The sequence below is a fragment of the Puccinia triticina genome, chromosome 12A, assembly GCF_026914185.1.
Source record: "Puccinia triticina chromosome 12A, complete sequence".
Taxonomy (NCBI): domain Eukaryota; kingdom Fungi; phylum Basidiomycota; class Pucciniomycetes; order Pucciniales; family Pucciniaceae; genus Puccinia; species Puccinia triticina.
Window position 1 is genome coordinate 4,641,385 of NC_070569.1, and position 16,600 is coordinate 4,657,984.

General features: G+C 48.0%; 1 protein-coding gene across 1 annotated transcript; it reads right to left on the reverse strand.

The window, feature by feature from the left end:
• Nucleotides 1-11,683: 11,683 nt before the first annotated feature.
• PtA15_12A443 (uncharacterized protein) lies at nt 11,684-15,448 on the reverse strand (the record flags this gene model as incomplete). The annotated part of the gene is made up of 12 exons (XM_053162053.1): nt 11,684-12,339; nt 12,484-12,678; nt 12,742-13,125; nt 13,209-13,319; nt 13,396-13,449; nt 13,542-13,602; nt 13,679-13,762; nt 13,858-13,977; nt 14,056-14,225; nt 14,402-14,481; nt 14,559-14,742; nt 15,268-15,448. 12 exons carry the CDS (start codon nt 15,446-15,448, stop codon nt 11,684-11,686), a joined length of 2,280 nt encoding a protein of 759 aa, XP_053026009.1.
• Between the last annotated feature and the right edge of the window lie 1,152 nt (nt 15,449-16,600).

Here is a 16,600-nt window from a genome sequence, read left to right on the forward strand (position 1 = left end):
GTCTTGGTGGAGCTTTCGAGGCGGTCGATAGCTTGCGATTGTGGCCGTTTGTGGGGGGCTCAGATGTTGCTAGCGCCTTGGGAGTCGGTGTTGGTGGTTGCTGAGAATCTTGGGTTGGCAGAGTCTCCTGGATCGGCAGTGTCCATCGGGATCGGGCCCGCTTGAGTAACCGCTCCGTCGTCAGATTCATCTTCAAAGCTGAAACAATCCACCGTCGTAAGCACGCAGCCGGCCGGAAATGGTTGAGTTTTGGCACCGGTGTCGGAACGCACCTTAAACTCATCCCGGCTAGCTGCGCATACAATGCCACCGAGCTTGCTTTGAATTCGGGTGCCTGGGGCCCGTTATCCCACTCTTCGAGGAGCTCCTCCTCTTGGATCTCCGCCAAAGCCGACACTTGGCCCTCGTCGAGTCCAAGGTTATCCGGAAAGAGGTTTGACGGGTGATCATCCCCCCCCTCTACCTCGGACGCTGCGGCCACTGATGCCGCCCGAGGCCCTGGACGGCCCGCCGGCGGTTGCGTTGCCCTCCCCGGGGTTGGACCCAAGGGGCCCAAAGCCGCTGGACGGCGGTAATCCGCCGGTTTCGGCGGGGCAACGAAGGAGTCGGGGATCTGGATGAATGATCTGTCGATGGGGTTGGTGCACGCCCCGGGTGCGCTCCCGCAGCGTTTTTTGCAGAAATGGCAGCGGCCTTGCGAGTCCAAGAATGCATGGACCCACCAGACTGTTTCGTTCGTGGATCCCAAGGGTGTTTGGTTGACCAAAGGTGTTGTGACTCAGGGGCGGAAGGTTTGTCGTTTGGGGAGCGACTGGAAGTACCCGTTGGTACTCATCTCAAAATCCCCGTATTTGAAGGGTGTCGCCTTGAGGAGCTTGAAGTTCTTCACCATCGCCTTGAGGTCGTCTGGCATACCGAACATCACAAGACGAGCAAGTTCCAGGTCACCCAAGGCTGATGGGTCCAAGTGGGGCGGTTTGTCAAAGTTAACCATGCGCTGGAGCATTCGGGCGCGGATGCTGTAGCCTAGAAAGTCCTCAGAGTCGAGCATCTTCAGCTTGACGATCTGCTCGTATAGTTCCTCCCGCCATTCTGGAGTGATCGCCACCTCAAAAAGGCGGTCTTTGAATTCCTGCCACGACTTCCCAACGTACGAGTCGACCTCGTTGGCGTAGACTGACAGGAGGTTGGTTTTGTCGATGAAGCTCCCGACTATTCGAATCTTGTTGATGTCAGACTCGATTGCCTTCGTGGCGAAGAAAACTTGTACCCCATGGATCCATTTCAGGAAGGGCTCGACGGCTTGGGCCGGACCAACATATCGAGGTCCATCGGAAGTCCTGATACGCGGAAGTTCTGTCTCAGCGGATCGTGCCATTGGGGCCGGCGGGGCGGGGGTCTGTCGAACCAATTCAATGAGTGCAACTAGAGTGGCTTCCTCCATTCGTGCCATACGTTTTGCGTTGGCTTCCCGCTCTTCCCGGGCTGCATGCCGATCCTTGCGGGCCTGCTCAACTGTCGCCAACTGCGCGTCAACCAGCATCTTCATGTAGTCTGGCGGGGGGTTTCCCCCTTGGTCCCGCTGCGGCTGGTCCATGAGTGAGGGATTACTGGGCTGTGGTTTTTCGTGTGGCGAGCAAGAAGGGAGCGGGGGTGCGCTTGGGGCGGGTGGTGCAGATAACAGAGGGAGTGGGTTAGTGTTGGCGCCGTATGAAGTTGACTCGTCCGCTGGTTGTTCGACGGTCGGCGGGATGAATGGTCTGACAGTGTCGTCGGACGACGATGAGCTACTGGGGTCGGAGTCGCTTGATTTGAGGGCCGCGTCACTCGACGATGCCAGCTGTTTCAGAAGGCGCTTCTTTGCGTTGGCTGCCCGGATGATGGCGTCGGGATCGGAAATGGGGGTGATATCTTCAGGAGCCGTGTTTCTTCTCGTGGACATGGACTGAATGATAGATTGAGTGGCCGCCGATGGTCCAAGTAGTTTGAAGCTCAAAGGAAAACTGCGGCGGACCGAGCAGCTCGACTGGATAGATGTTCGGACGGACGGAGGGAAGAGTATGGACGGACGGATGTTGGACGGACGGACGGACGGATGTTGGACGGACGGACGGACGGATGTTGGACGGACGGACGGACGGATGTTGGACGGACGGACGGACGGATGTCGGGCGGACGGACGGAATGGACAGAGGTTCGGATGAATGGGCGGACGGACGGTTTGAGGGGAGCGCGGATTAAGGTGAATGACCCAAATCAAGAGGAAAGAGAAAAAAAAAGGGACAGTGCGGGGTGTACCGGAAATGCCTAGAGGTTGGTGGGACTAGAAAAAAAAAGTGTAAGGGTCGGGAGACCCTTCACTGTTTGGAGACGAGTGGCACGGAGAGACAAGGCCTAAAGCCTGGGGACGTTCTAGTTCCAACGTCCTTGGGGGGCTGTATTGCAGGCTAGCACGGCAGAGAGAGTGTCGAAGGGTCCGGGGTCTCTCTGTTAGTCTATGTACAACTGGTCTTGAGGAAGATCGGAAGAGATCAAGAAGGGAAATGAAGGAACTCACCTAGCACGGCAGAGAGAGTGTCGAAGGGTCCGGGGTCTCTGCCGAGCTAGGAAGGAGGGGGAGCAGTCAAGACTATAACTTGGCTGATGATCTTATGTGATAGGTGGTGTGACACCTGGTGAACCCCGCAAGGCGTGCGGGGCTTCACACTCCGCATACCTCTACAGCTTGATTGAAGAGGAAGTTTATGTGCAACCGCCAGTGGAAATCAGACCCAAGCTTAAAGGAAAAATAATGAGACTCAAGAAGGCTATGTACGGGACAAAGCAGGCGGCGCGCTGCTGGTGGAAATTATTCAAAGGCAAGATGGAAGGACTTGGATTCTTGGCATCAGAATTAGAGTAATCTCTATATATCACCAGGAAAAAAAAATAGTCACTTGATGGCAAGTGACATGATGCAGCTTTGGTTTCTGCTCCAGAGCTACTCAAGCGCTGCTCCAAGTCTGCTCCACCAGAACTTGTAGAGCTTGCAGGACTGCACCAGAGCACTCAATGTGGCACAGTCAGCTGATCCTAATTTTTTCCCAGGAACAGCTGATGCTCATCATAAGATGAGCAGTAGGCATTGACTGAGCCTGGGCCAAAGCTGAGCATTGGCTGAGCCTGGGCCACAGCTGAGCATTGGATATTCCAAGCCTGAAACAAATCCAAGTGTCAGCTGGACCAAGAATATTCCAAATCTGAGCATCAGCTTAGCCAACAATGGTCCAAAGCTGAGCATCATCTCGGAAAAGGCTTGTGCAGAGCTTAGGATCAGCTGGGACAATACTGTTCCAAAGATTAACACCAGCTGGGCCAAAAATTTTCAAAAGCTGAGCATTGGCTGAGCCAATGCTGGTACAAAGCTGAGCATTGGCTGAGCCAAGGCTGTTCCAAAGCTGAGTATCAGATTTTTTGAGACTATTCAAAAGATTAATATCACCTGAGCCAAGGCTGTTCCACAGCTGAGCATCAGCTGAGCCAAGGCTGGTCCACAGCTGAGCATCCGCTGAGGCAAGGCTAGTCCACAGCTGAGCATCAGCTGAGCCAAGGCTGGTCCACAGCTGAGCATTGTCTTAGCCAAGGTTGGTCCACAGCTGAGCATCAGCTGAGCCAAGGCTGGTCCACAGATGAGCATAAGCTGCTCAGGAGTGGTCAGACTCAGAATCTGAGCATTGGCTGGGCCGAGATTTATCCAAAGCTGAAAATCAGCTGAGCCAATACTGGTCCAAAGCTGAGCATTGGCTGGGCCAATGATAGTCCTAATCTGAGTCTAAGCTGAGCCATGACTGGAATAAAACTGAAAATAAGCTGGGCCAGGACTGGTTCTGATCTGGGAAACAAAGCTGAGCATGAGCTGGGCACCAAAGCTGAGCATAAGCTGGGAGCTAAAGCTGAGTATCAGCTGACCAGAAATGGGGATCAGTGGTGCCCAGCAAAAACTGAGGATCTCCTGTGGAAATTCTTAAACTGGTTAGATGGTGGGTAGATGGTGGGTAGCCTGCTGGAGCTGGCATGATGTCACTTGTCATCAAGTGACTATTTTTTTTTTCCTGGTGTATGTACAAACGCGGAACTGATTTTCAATAATATGGTTACACGTGGACAATGGACTGGCAGTGGCAACAAATCAAGCTCTTTTGGACGACTTGCAAATGGGGATGCAGAAGGACATGAACATCAAATGGACAAACGGGGTGAAGAGGCTAGTGGGTTTGAACATTGTTGATGCAGAAGGCAAGGTGTTAATGGATAAGACGTGGCTGGCGGAACAGATAATCAAGGACTATCAATGACCAGCTCACCCTTGCCAGAGCACCCTCCCAGATGATGCGCTTGAAATCAACACATTTGAACCGGTTTCTCCGACGGACTATAGGTCAATAGTGGGATCACTGATGTATCTGGCAGGTGGAACGCGACCAGACCTGTCTTACGGGGTAAACCTGCTAGCTTGATACAGCAATAATCCTTCAGAGCAACATTGGGCGGATCTAGACTATCTCATCAGCTATCTCAAACAGTCAGCTGAGACTCAATTGGTCTTTAGTAATTGAGGAGACTCCCTAGATCTATGGCCAGATGCAAATTGGGGCGGCAAACAAAAACTGTCCACATCCGGTTTTGTCATAAAATGCCTTGGTATTTCAGTTGCATGGGGTGCAAAACACCAAACAGTTGTAGCTATCTTGACCTGTGTGGCCAAATATATAGCTCTGTCCGAAGGTGCTCAACAACTGGCGGGAATTTTGATCCTCCTCAAAGACATTGATCACATTATCCCATTGAACATCTACTGCGACAACCAAGTGGCTATCCTTATTGCTGGCAACAACGTGTCTAAGAAAAAAACATGCTACCTCACTTGCGCATTCTACTTTATCAATGACTTTGTGCAGGAAAACCAGATCCAAATTGTGTGGACAAACACCAACGTACAACCAGCAAGCAGACATCTTCACCAAGAAACTTGGACCCAACAAAATTGAGGACACAATCAAGAAGTTGGGCCTACGGCGGTGAAGTTTGCATTCTTGGGGGGGGGATTAGAGTTAGGGGTAGCCAAGAGTGCAAACAGAGCTAGTACATAGTTGTATGCGCACGTAACTTAGTTCATCATCATCCTAGACCTAGTTACTGCGGCGCTCTACTTGTACATAGTCTATCACAATTGGATGAAAACTTTCTGGTAGAGCCTTAAAAAAATCTTGCTGGTCCCCCTTTGGGCCATAAAATCAACACCAGAAATGTCCGCCAGAAAATTTAAACCATTTCTGGTGGTCCAAAATGGACCATAAAAATTTAGAGAATCCAATTGACAAACTCTACCCACTGGCGGTGCACCCCTTCCAATGACCAACAAAGCATCAATTGGAATACATACATACACACAAGGAAACCCACCCCACTCAATAACCGGCCTGGTCATCAAGGGCACACCACTCAATGACTGACCGGGCCATCAAGTGGATAAAAACTCTACTCCCACTCCACTTGATGACCAACCATCATCAAGGGGATACGCATGACCGGACCGGGTCATCAAGACACATCACTTGATGACCAGGACCGGGAAATTGAGACACATCACTTGATATACACATCACTCAATGACCCGGTAGACCAGACCCGGTCATGGAGTGGCACTCCAGTCCAATTGATGAACCTGATGTGGTGGCCAGATGGGTACAGGGCCTCAAGATCATCAAAATCTTCAAGTCAGCAAGATCAGCACCCTCACCAGCAAGAACTTTCAGCCTCAAGATCCTCAACTTAAAGTATCCTCAAGATCCAAGACATCAAGAACCTTTCCAATTTCATCAAGATACTCATTGATTTGATTCATACATCTTTTCATCAGTTTGTTATTTACTTGTTCATTTACTATTCCTTCTCATTTTTATCCTCATCCCTCCGGTCTCTTTTCCTTTCTTGGTCCTAACACATGAGTCATGTGGGTTTATTTCATCTTTTTTGTTTTATTTCTTCTCTTATGTTGGTTGTTGTTGTGTTGTGTTTTCTTTTCTCTCCTTGTGGTGTTGTTTTGTAGTTAGAGATGTGATGACATGTCCTGTGACATGTCACTCCCCAGAGTCCAAGTTCGAGTTCAAACTTGGAGGATGGGACGGCATGGACTTGCTCTGATCCACAAGGAATTCCATCACATTTCTGATCCACTGGAGTGGCAGTATCCCCAGCACTTTCCTGATCCTTGGCCAAGTGGCCCATATCCCTCTCATCTTGATCATCACCGGCAGTATCCCCAGCATTCTTTCCTGATTCTTCTCTCATCTTTTCATCCACCAAACCCGCCAACGGTATTCCATCCCCGTCATCTCTCAAAAATCCACCCTTAACGCTATCACATTTTGATCCTCATCTCATTTGCCGGACCACCACAAGGGCAGCCTCAACAGCACTCATCATTGAGTGATGTTTATCCACTCAATGAGCCGGATCCCGGTCATCAAGTGATGTGTCTCAATGACCTGGTCTGGTCTACAGGGTCATCAAGTGATGTGTATATCCACTCAATGACCCAGATCCCGGTCATTGAGTGATGTGTCTTGATGACCTGGTCCGGTCATCAAGTGATGTTTATCCACTCAATGACCCGGTCCGTTCATTGAGTGTTTATCTATGGTGTGTACTCCAATTGATGGCCAGTGGTGACCAGCCATGGAATGGAGTGTATCAACTCAATGACCAATCAATAGTGGTCATTGGTTGCAAGTTGTATGGGTTATAGTGTTGATGGTGGGTCATGAGACCTGGGAACCAGTTTGTTTCCATTGGTGAGCCAGCTGTAAATTTTTCTGGTGGGTTGCTTCTGGTGGCCTAAATTTATCTTAATTTCAATTTGTGCAGTGTGTTAAAAATTTCTGGTGAAATCCAATTGTGAACCCCCCTAATCAGCTGGGCATCCTGAGCACGCTTGTCAAGTTTGTCACAATGTTCTTTAGGCACCAGGATGATTGCTGCCGCTCCAAATGGATACATTTTGTTGGGATCCACTTCTATGCCATGTAACTGGGTTATTGGTGCATCCAGTACTTTGCTGTTTGGGATCCTGTTGTGGATTTACAACACTGCCTGGTACACAAAACTTCAGAAGTGCTTAGGGAGTCCACTCTTGTGCAGCATTGTGCAAGCCATATCCCCAAGTGTCTGATTCACACTCTCCGCCTCACTGTTTTGCTCAAGGGAGTACGGAGTTACCGGAGCATATTTGATGCCAGTTGGCTTGAGGAGCTTTTAGAGTGTACCAGTGTATTCAGGGGTGTTGTCTATCCAAATGTGCTTAGGGTATTGTCCAACAGTCGTCTTGATGTTTTCAATCCACTCCATTATTTGTGTTGCAACTTGATCTCTGCTGGTCAGGATTTCTGTCCAGATATAGGTTGTCATGTGATCTCTCAATGTCAGAAGATAGCACTTTCCCAAAAGATCGTATGGGAACGGTCCTGCAACATCAGATACCAGGAGCTCTAAGGGTTCATCTTGCGGGATTAGAGAGTTTGACCCAGGAGACTTCTTGTCAGGAGCCTTTGATTTTGCACATTGGTCTCAGAAGAATGATTTCCATTTCTTCTTCTCAAGTTCATAGGGGAAATGAATCCTCAGATATTTCCTCACAACCTCTTCCGAGATGTGAACCAGACGCCGGTGCCATAGATAAAGATCAAATGACGGAGTTGATGTGATTTTATTTATTTCAAAGACTTCACAACACATAGCTATGTACCAACAAAAGTTTTGGAAGTGGGTGATAAAGGAAATATTTGATGGGCTAATGAGGGTAGCCGTTTGTCCCAAGAAGCTGAGGGGCCATCCAGAATCCGTCAAACAACCAACTGAAAGGATCAGACCATTGACGCCGGGGCAATGGTAGATGTCTTTGATTTCAATTGGACCCTTTGATGTATTGATCTTCACCCAACCCTTGAATCTGAAGACAACAGTACAGTTAGCGACTGCAAGTGAGATTTCCCTTGGTGTTGCTAGCTCTTCTTTTGTGATGAACATGTGGAGATTGCCACTCACATGTGTCAAGGCGCCTGAGTCAAGTAAGACCTTGCCGTCATTGACTTTGGGCACATCAAGTTGTCGCACACAGTTGCGGGGAAAAGAGGGTCAGTTTGGGGGGATGAGATTGAGATGGGCCTGGTTGTGATCCACTGGCGGTGCTCCAATCACTTTTGTGTTGACTTTGTCCCAGAATGCAATGCAATTGTTGTACCAATGGCCCAATTGGTTGCAGTAATGGTAGATATTGCCATATTGCTCCTTGAGATGTTTGATTGGGGCCTGTCCACAAAACCTGGCCGCCTTCTTGGTTAATAGATTAGGAGATCAAGGATCTTGTTGGAGCGCAGTTGGTGTTGTTGTTCAGGGCACACTTGTGGGGAGGAGCATACCAAGGTTGAGGGGGCCGCATTGCATGGAATCAAGATCCATTATTGCTTGGCTGCGCAGTGATCTTGTTCTTGTTCTTACTAGAAGCCACTTGAATGACCGTTGTAACATTACTCAAGGTTGGTTTCTCAATAGCTTCCAATTTTTGATCAACTGTGAACTCAAACGTTTGAACATCAACACCGAATGGGGCAACAAAGGTTGATTGAAGTAACAGACCACTGAGTTTGTCCGCAGTGACCTTGTGTTGAAGGAGTTCTGCCATCACCCCACTCCATTTTGCCACTGAAACTTTGCTACCAGGTGATTTTTTGGCTGCCAAAGTCAGGATCTGTTCAGCAAGGGACAGTTTGTGGTGTTGGTCCAATTGACTGCATTTGATCTTGAGCAGTTGGAAGATTTCCCAAGGCTCTTCAGTATTGGTCCTGTTCACTATTGCCAACAGGTCTGGCTTGATGGTGGCCCTGAACAATTGAGAGATGTTATCCCGTTTGTCGCCAATTCAATTGGCAAAGTTCTTCTCTTTTGCAGTGAAATTATCAACCTGAAACACATGCCAAAGGGTCCTGTTGATCTCTTTCTCCCAGATCTGAAAGAAAACGTCGTTGTAGTCTAGCTTGGAAGACTGGGGATTGGTGACCGAATGGGTTCCAAGGGGGTCTTTACAGAAGGCACGGATGACTAGTTCTGCATGAGAGATGGTGGAGGAGGTAGCAGTTCCAGGATGGGGGAGCTGCAGTTTGAGACAATTGAGTTCCTCGCAGAGAGCCGTGAAATATTCTGTGGTGGGGTTGGCCATCTCGACGTCTTGGATCCTGTTGAAGGCTTGTTGTTGTTGTTCAGATCTTTGTGTAAATATTCTGTCAACTTCCTGCTGGTGTAGTTTTTGATTATCTTCTAATTTGTTGAGGTGTCTTTCTCTTTCTTTTTGTTCTTCTTCTTCTTCTTGATCTTGCTTTTCTTTTGCTTCTTTCTGATGTTTCTCCAAATTTGCTTGATGATCAAAATGCTTGCTACTTCCAGGACCTCCACCCGAGTCTTTTTCAACGCTAAGGAGGATCAAGTACCCTGAGCCGCTTAGAGCTGGCTTTTAACCTATAAGAATGTGAACCTGACGATAAGGAACCCGTCGCGTCAGCACAGGCGCGGCACAGGTTATATTGACTCCAAACTCGGTAAAGAGAGAGAAAAGGAGCCGGTACCCAGCACTGCCGGCAGTAGACTATTATGGTGTTCAAAGTTGGTTTGCATAATTTTATGCATGCATAAATCATAAAATCATGAAATTGTTTTTGCAGGGGATATGACTGTCTGATTATGTAATACAAAATTTCCTCAATAAAATTATGCAAACCAAATTTGAACACCATATATGTACAAGTAGAGCGCTGCAGTAACTAGGTCTAGGATGATGATGAACAGTTACGCGTGCATACAGCTATGTACTAGCTCTATTTGTACTTTTGGCTACCCCTAACTCTAACAAATTAGTCGCACACAAGGGGTGTCTTTTGATGCCCTGATGTGGCAATAAGGAGCGGCCTGGGGAGGCGTCTAACTTAACTAAGTCCCACCCTCCTACAGGTGGAGTGGTAAAACACTGGTCGCATTGCGCCGACCGGAGGGAGGGACTTACAGGCTGACAGCATTTGGTTTTTTGGTGGGGACTTTTTTAAAACTGCTCTCACCTGCTCTCACTCATCCATTTCCTGTCCAATTTCATTATTGTTTGGATTTCCATGATGACCAAAGTCTTCTTTATCCATGTACTATACCCACCTATCCCCAACCTGTCTTCTTGATCTGCAATGTCCCTTGTAACATCATGAGTTTTGGATTCTGTACAGTGTGAACTTTGTAACATAGGATGAAGCAGACCACAGATATTAGTCACAAAAAATGGATCTGAGGGGTTCTGAAGGCCTCAAAAAATTCAGAAAAATTTGGAGAGATTCTCCTTGATCTTGGGAATCTTTTGTTCCCCCAAACCTTTGCTGCCCAATGGGAAAGGGTGAAGCCAGAACCATTTGAAAAAAGACATAGTTCTGATTCTGTCAGCCCAAAATTGGACATTGGGTGTAAGTCCCTCCTTCGGAGGGTCCCGGCGGGACAGTGTCCCCCCTCAAATAGAGAGACTTTGTTAAGTAAGGGAGGGCGCGGGGGTGTGATCGCCCCTTGCTAACGCTGGGTCATTGAGTATGCGGCAGTTTGAAGAGGAGATCTATTATTATATTATGCAAACCAACTTTGAACACCATATATGTATTCATGTATCCAACATGCCACACACACTCCGAAGCCATGCATCCATTAACAACCCAATAAAAAGAAAACTGCAAGAAAGAAAGAAAGTCCGAACTTCAGTGACCCAATAGCCCTTCTCCACGACAGAACTGCGGAACAAAAAAGAGGCAAAAGTAGACTATTTCAAGAAAAAGTAACGAGTCTATACTGCGCGCATAAATGAAAGGATGGGACAAGAGGTAACCATTTTTATGAATTTGAATGATTAATCCACAAAAAAAGTATACGATCAGGAGAAAGGAAGGAAACATGTACTGAACAAGTGCAGATGATACAACAACAACGATGATTGAGAGTTCTATGCCAATATATAACCTCAAGAGAGAAAAAGACTATTCAACCCGAAGTCGAAAGGTTGAGTGTGTGCAAGAGAAAGAAGAGAAGTGTTTTTTGTGATCGATCACGAAGAGTGATCTCCCAGAGTATATCTGAAGATATATCTGTGGATAAAAGGATAATGTGACCGATGGATATACGTAAGATAACAACGAGAACGACTATATATCCGGCAAAAAGGAAGAGAGGGGAGGAGTCTTTGGTCTGCTTGGTCCGGTTGAGGATGGCGGAGGTGAGTAGAAAGAGAGGAGGTTTCTTTGAGTTGATTGATCTTGTCCATTTCTTCTCTACAACATATCTGAAAGAACCCGATAGTCAAGATGATAGTTGTGTATCTATGTGCGTTTTTTGGAGAGTTGCAAGTTGGACGATGAAAGACGATGCAGCTGTCGATGATGAGGGATGATAGAGAGCTTGAGAGAGGGAGACCATGGGGAAGTCCAAAAAACAAAACAAAATACATAAGAGAGAACAGAAGAGTGGTATATATAACTATGCATGTATATGCAAAAACGATAGATAGATAAATGAACAGATGCGAGTATATATATAAGCAGTTGACACTAAACGAGTATTACAAGGCAAGTGATCAGTTTGGATTATTAAGAGGATCATCAGGCGCGTGACGCTGGCGCTGATGGTGATGAGGACGAGAGTCAGAAGTGGGGTAATGATGGACGACGTCTAGATGGGGCGGGGGTTCAGAAAGCTGGGGGTGAGTGGCGACGATACGGATCTGGCCGGTAGAGTCCTCGATAGGATTTGTCTGTTCGGCGATGCCGAAAGACTGGGAGAGGTCGGAGGAACATGAGAGGGAGGAAGAGATGGAGGAGGACCGGCTAGGACCAACAAGGCTCTGGAGTTCGGTTTGGTCGTACTCAATCTTCTTCTTGCCCGCGATCAGGTGGCGCTCCTTCGATTTATGGCTCGTTCGCTCGTATCCGCTCGCAGGCCCTGTCGTCGTGCTCGAGCTGCGCGAGTTTTGCAGGCCGCTTTTCATCAGACTCAGCGGGTTCTGACTGTCTGTCGTCCCCTGTCGTGGCCGAACTAGCGGGGATGTGCTTTGAAGGATCGGTGAGGATGACCAATTCGAACTGCTGGGCTCGCCTGGACCCCCTCCGGTAGGATGTTCACAAAGAGTTGATAGCCCTTTAGCATGTCCAATCCCGGCTGTCGATATTGGCTGCCCCTTTCTAGAGGAAGATTCGATTATCTTCGAATCTGATTCGGACTCCCCGGGTGGATCTGGGAGTTCAAGAGTGCCGCCGGGTTCGAAGCAACAAAGATTTGGGTACATAGGTTGGTGAAAATGGTGGAGGACGGGCAAGACGCGTTGAGTAGCAGGCCATGATGGAGAAATTGAGGGGATGGATAAAACTTATGGCGCACTTGCAGTGTTCGGTTGAGCAGTACTGATTTTTTCTGACCGAAGGCTTCCGGGGTGTGAAGCGACATGATTGGATGATTGTGAATGGCGACGGTCAACTGCAGCCACACTCTCGCCTGAGCATTTGTTCTTCAAACCCTTTCGTCGTTTCTCGTGCTCAGAGACACTCCCCTGAGGTGAGTTAATTTGTGAGGGATCTAAGAAGGCGAAAGTCAGAGAAACCAAAAGAGGGCACAAATGGAAGATATGAACAAGCATACCTTCCAGGATTTCATCTGAAACCGGACGGTCCCAGAGGGTGTGTCTCTTCATTCCGGTCATCCCAATTTCTGGGTTACGTTGTTGGAAACTTTTGAGATAAGACTCCTGTCGCCGGCGACGGACGGAATTTCGTTCACTTTGTGCAGCCAACGAGCTTACAGTCGACTGTCTGGCAATCAACGTGTTGCGATGGATTGACCCGATCAAGCCTCCAAAGCCCCTCAGTCCGTCCACTCCGGGCTCTTCGGCACCCAGACCGGATTCAGTATCTGCTTCTTTGTCAGCAGCCAAAAATACCGCCGACTTCGGATCAAGTCCTGCAAATTCCATCGGATCCACTTTGGACATTTGAAGCAATGTGATCCCGCAGCATATAACCAAAACTGGTTAATCGAGAAGTGCAATATTAGCTTACAATTCGGCAGATCTACAGTCCATAAAATAAGAATTAATTAGAGATACGTACATCCGAGAACCAGGGTGATAATATCCGCAACGGGTGCTTTAAGACCTTGGAACAAGATGATTGAGGTAAGCAGAGTCGAGAATGTGAACATGACGTAGTAAGTGGGGGTGACTAAGAAAAGAAGCAGTGTGGGGTTAGAAGATGCGCTTTGTGGAGTGAGCAATATTCAATTAATGTTGAGACTGACCCATGGCGGTATTATACAGTTCGAGAGCTTTGTTGAGGTAGTTGATTTCAGTCACTAGTGGACATGAGTTGAGGAGATGAGCAGTGAGCATGAGCATGAGCATGCTTGACTGGCCGTCGTATGATAGAAATGTGAGGTGCACTGACATAAAGTACAAACAACAAATCCAATCAAGAAATACATGAACCAGTATTTGAATTGACTCTCCTGCAAAATTCGTAAAATCATATCAGATGGAAGCTTTCTTGAGTTTCAGAGAAAATTTGGTCGAAATGCAGCCTACTCCTCTGATGGTTGTGATGATTGAAGCACCTAAGCCCTGAGTAGCGACGACGGACAATCCACCGATAATAGAACAAATCGAGATCTGGGAAAACATTATTAAGAAGCAGTCGGTTGACATATTAGAGGGCTGATGTCTGTTGATGTGAGGATATTGATGTGGACCACTTGAAGACTGACATAGACCAGCATGTTCGTCTTGCCCCACCTCGGCGCAGCCACAAAAATTAAAAGTAGCGCGGAGACGACGATGATAGAAGCGAAGACAAGAAAGCCGGGGGCCAAGAACAGTCTTTCAAACTAATAATCGCCGATAAAAAAAATTAGGCCAATCAATGAAACGTTGCAGGAAATGGTGGGTGCTGTGGAATGCATTACCTCTGGTATTGTTGACACGGCTTGGTCCTTTGGCCCATTGACTGCGATAATTGTCGCTCCTAAGACACACAGAAAACAGCCCACTTTTCCAAAGAAGCTCAACCGTTCCTTCAAAAAAATCGACGAGAGGACCGCTGAAATGACCACTGATAGAGCCCCCATGGGTGTGACTAAGACAATTGGAGCATATATTGGGTTTTTTTTTTTTTGGAAATTTTCGATTGTGTACGCGCGGTGAATTATTTTTTCAGTAAGATGTAAGAGACGGTGTTGATTTAATTCCGGTTATGAAATGATAGTTTGAATTGATAATCATTCAAGCATGTGACGAGTGACGAGGACTGACCTAGGATGGCATCGGCGAAAGCATAAGCGACAAAGTTACAAATTTCACCCACGATCATTAACGACATTCCGGACCACCACCTGTCGAAAAACACGCAAACAAAAAATAGTTGAGCCTATTGGCGCCTGTGTATATTCTAAGAATTTGGTCTGTTTACATTGGACTTTTGAGGTAAGCATGACTCTCCCCGGCTTCGCCGCCTTTTTCGAGAACTTTCTGTTGACTGACGAGAAGGCCTTTCTTTTTGAAGACGAAGCTAGAGCCGATGAAAAGGCCACTGACTAGGGCGAGGACAATACCAATTATTTTGTAGTAAGCGGGGGACGAGGAGGGTGAGTTCCCTGAGACGGCGGCGGAGGCAGAGGCGAGGGCGGCCTGTGAGGCGGCAAGTGCGGAAGCGGAGGCGTTGATGGTGGCTATTGTTTGCGAAGCTGTCGCATTGTGTGTGGTGGAGGTGGCCATGCTGAACAGTGGGTTGTTTGCTGATTGCTGCTGGTCGGGCTGGAGATGGTTGGGTCAGATGAGCGGATGGTGGGATGGCTGGGATCAAGAAGAGTGAGTATTCAAGCCGAGAGTCATCGCCTTCGGTCCTTCGTTGGGTGCGGCAATAGCTTGATGGTGGTCGAGGGTGGGAAGCACTGGGCTGGATGGGCGGAGAGTCGGAGTGTTGAAGATGTATGGACATACAGGAGGGAAACTCTAATAAGTTTCCAACTCAGCTGGACAGATCTATTATGGCCTTAGAGGATCGGCTGGGACTTTATTCTTTCGGGCAGTCCATTACGGCAGTGGCTGTGCGCGATAATAGATTTAACCTACAAGTACATAATATTAAATGTTGCTGACTGCAGTTATCCCCGGCTGACAGTACTGCCACAGACGAAAGTCCCAGATAGTGATGCAAGCAAGACAGGGACAGAGCTTGGTTGAGGCTGTGGCAACGTTTGATCGCTGTGGAGAGATGATATATTCGGCGGTGGCTGTTGACGGTTTGGGGTGGTTGTTGCGGGAGAATCTGGAAGTGGTTGGCTTGCTGGCCGGATTCATTTTGTCGATGAGGAGTTGTTTGAGTGGGATGGTGATTCTCAGAGCGCGCACAGCAGCCAGGCCAGGGCACTCACAAATGTTTGAGGCTCGACACTCCAGACGGGCTCAGCAAGACACGTCTCCTGGCCCCTGGGGAGTGCCCCAAAATATGCACCCCAAAGTGCAGAGTTCCCGTGAAAACAAACAAACAAACTCTCATTTTTAAAATGACCAGCTGCATCGGGAGCCAGGCACTTCTGGAGATGGTTGGACGGGAATCAACTGGGGGGACAAAATAAAAGTGCCTTTAGAATCTTTGTAATGAGTTAAATGCATTTGGCCCACATGGCTAAGGCTTTCTTGACCTTGCCTTCATCCCCTCCAATTTGGGTGATATTCCTTGAAGTCCTCCTTTTTTTTTGTCTGGCAGTCTGGGACTGCAAAATGCGCCTTCATGAGGTAAACTTGAAAAATGCACAAAATAAATCTGAGGATTTAGCTGGGCTTCTTGTTTATACACCACAAACATTTATTATTTTGCCCAAAAAAGAAATAAAAGCCAACATGAAAAAAATGAAACCAGAATTTCACTCAGGGAAACAAACTGAGCATGCTGAGCCAAAAAAATAAAATGTCCCAAACTGAGCAAAAATCATTGGACAATGTTTTGGGATGGTTTTTTTTCACGGGCCTGGCGGGCCTGGAGCGGGCTTGAGCGGGGCTTGAGCGGGGCTTGAGCGGGCCTTGAGCGGGCCTGAGATGGGCCTACCCCAAAAGCACATTGGGTCAGTATTAAAGGAGTTTTGCCTTGCCCTGGGAGCTTCTGGGGCTTTTGATGGGCCCAAAATCTCAAAATGGGCTTTTGGTGGTCTAGAAGTATCAACTCGGGCCACTGAATAGCCCATGGGCCTTTGAATTCCCAGAAAGCCCACCATGAGCCCCGACATAGCTAATGGGCTCTTGGTAGCCCATGAAGATCTCCATGGGCCAACAGATACCCTCATGGGCTTTTGGTGGCCCATGAAGATCTCCATGGGCCAACAGATATCCTCATGGGCTTTTGGTGGTCCAAAACGCTCCCCATGGGCTTTTTGTGGCCCAGAAAGGAGGCAAAAAGCCCATGGGATCCCATGATGACAGTATCTGTTGGCCCATAGAGATCTTCATGGGCAA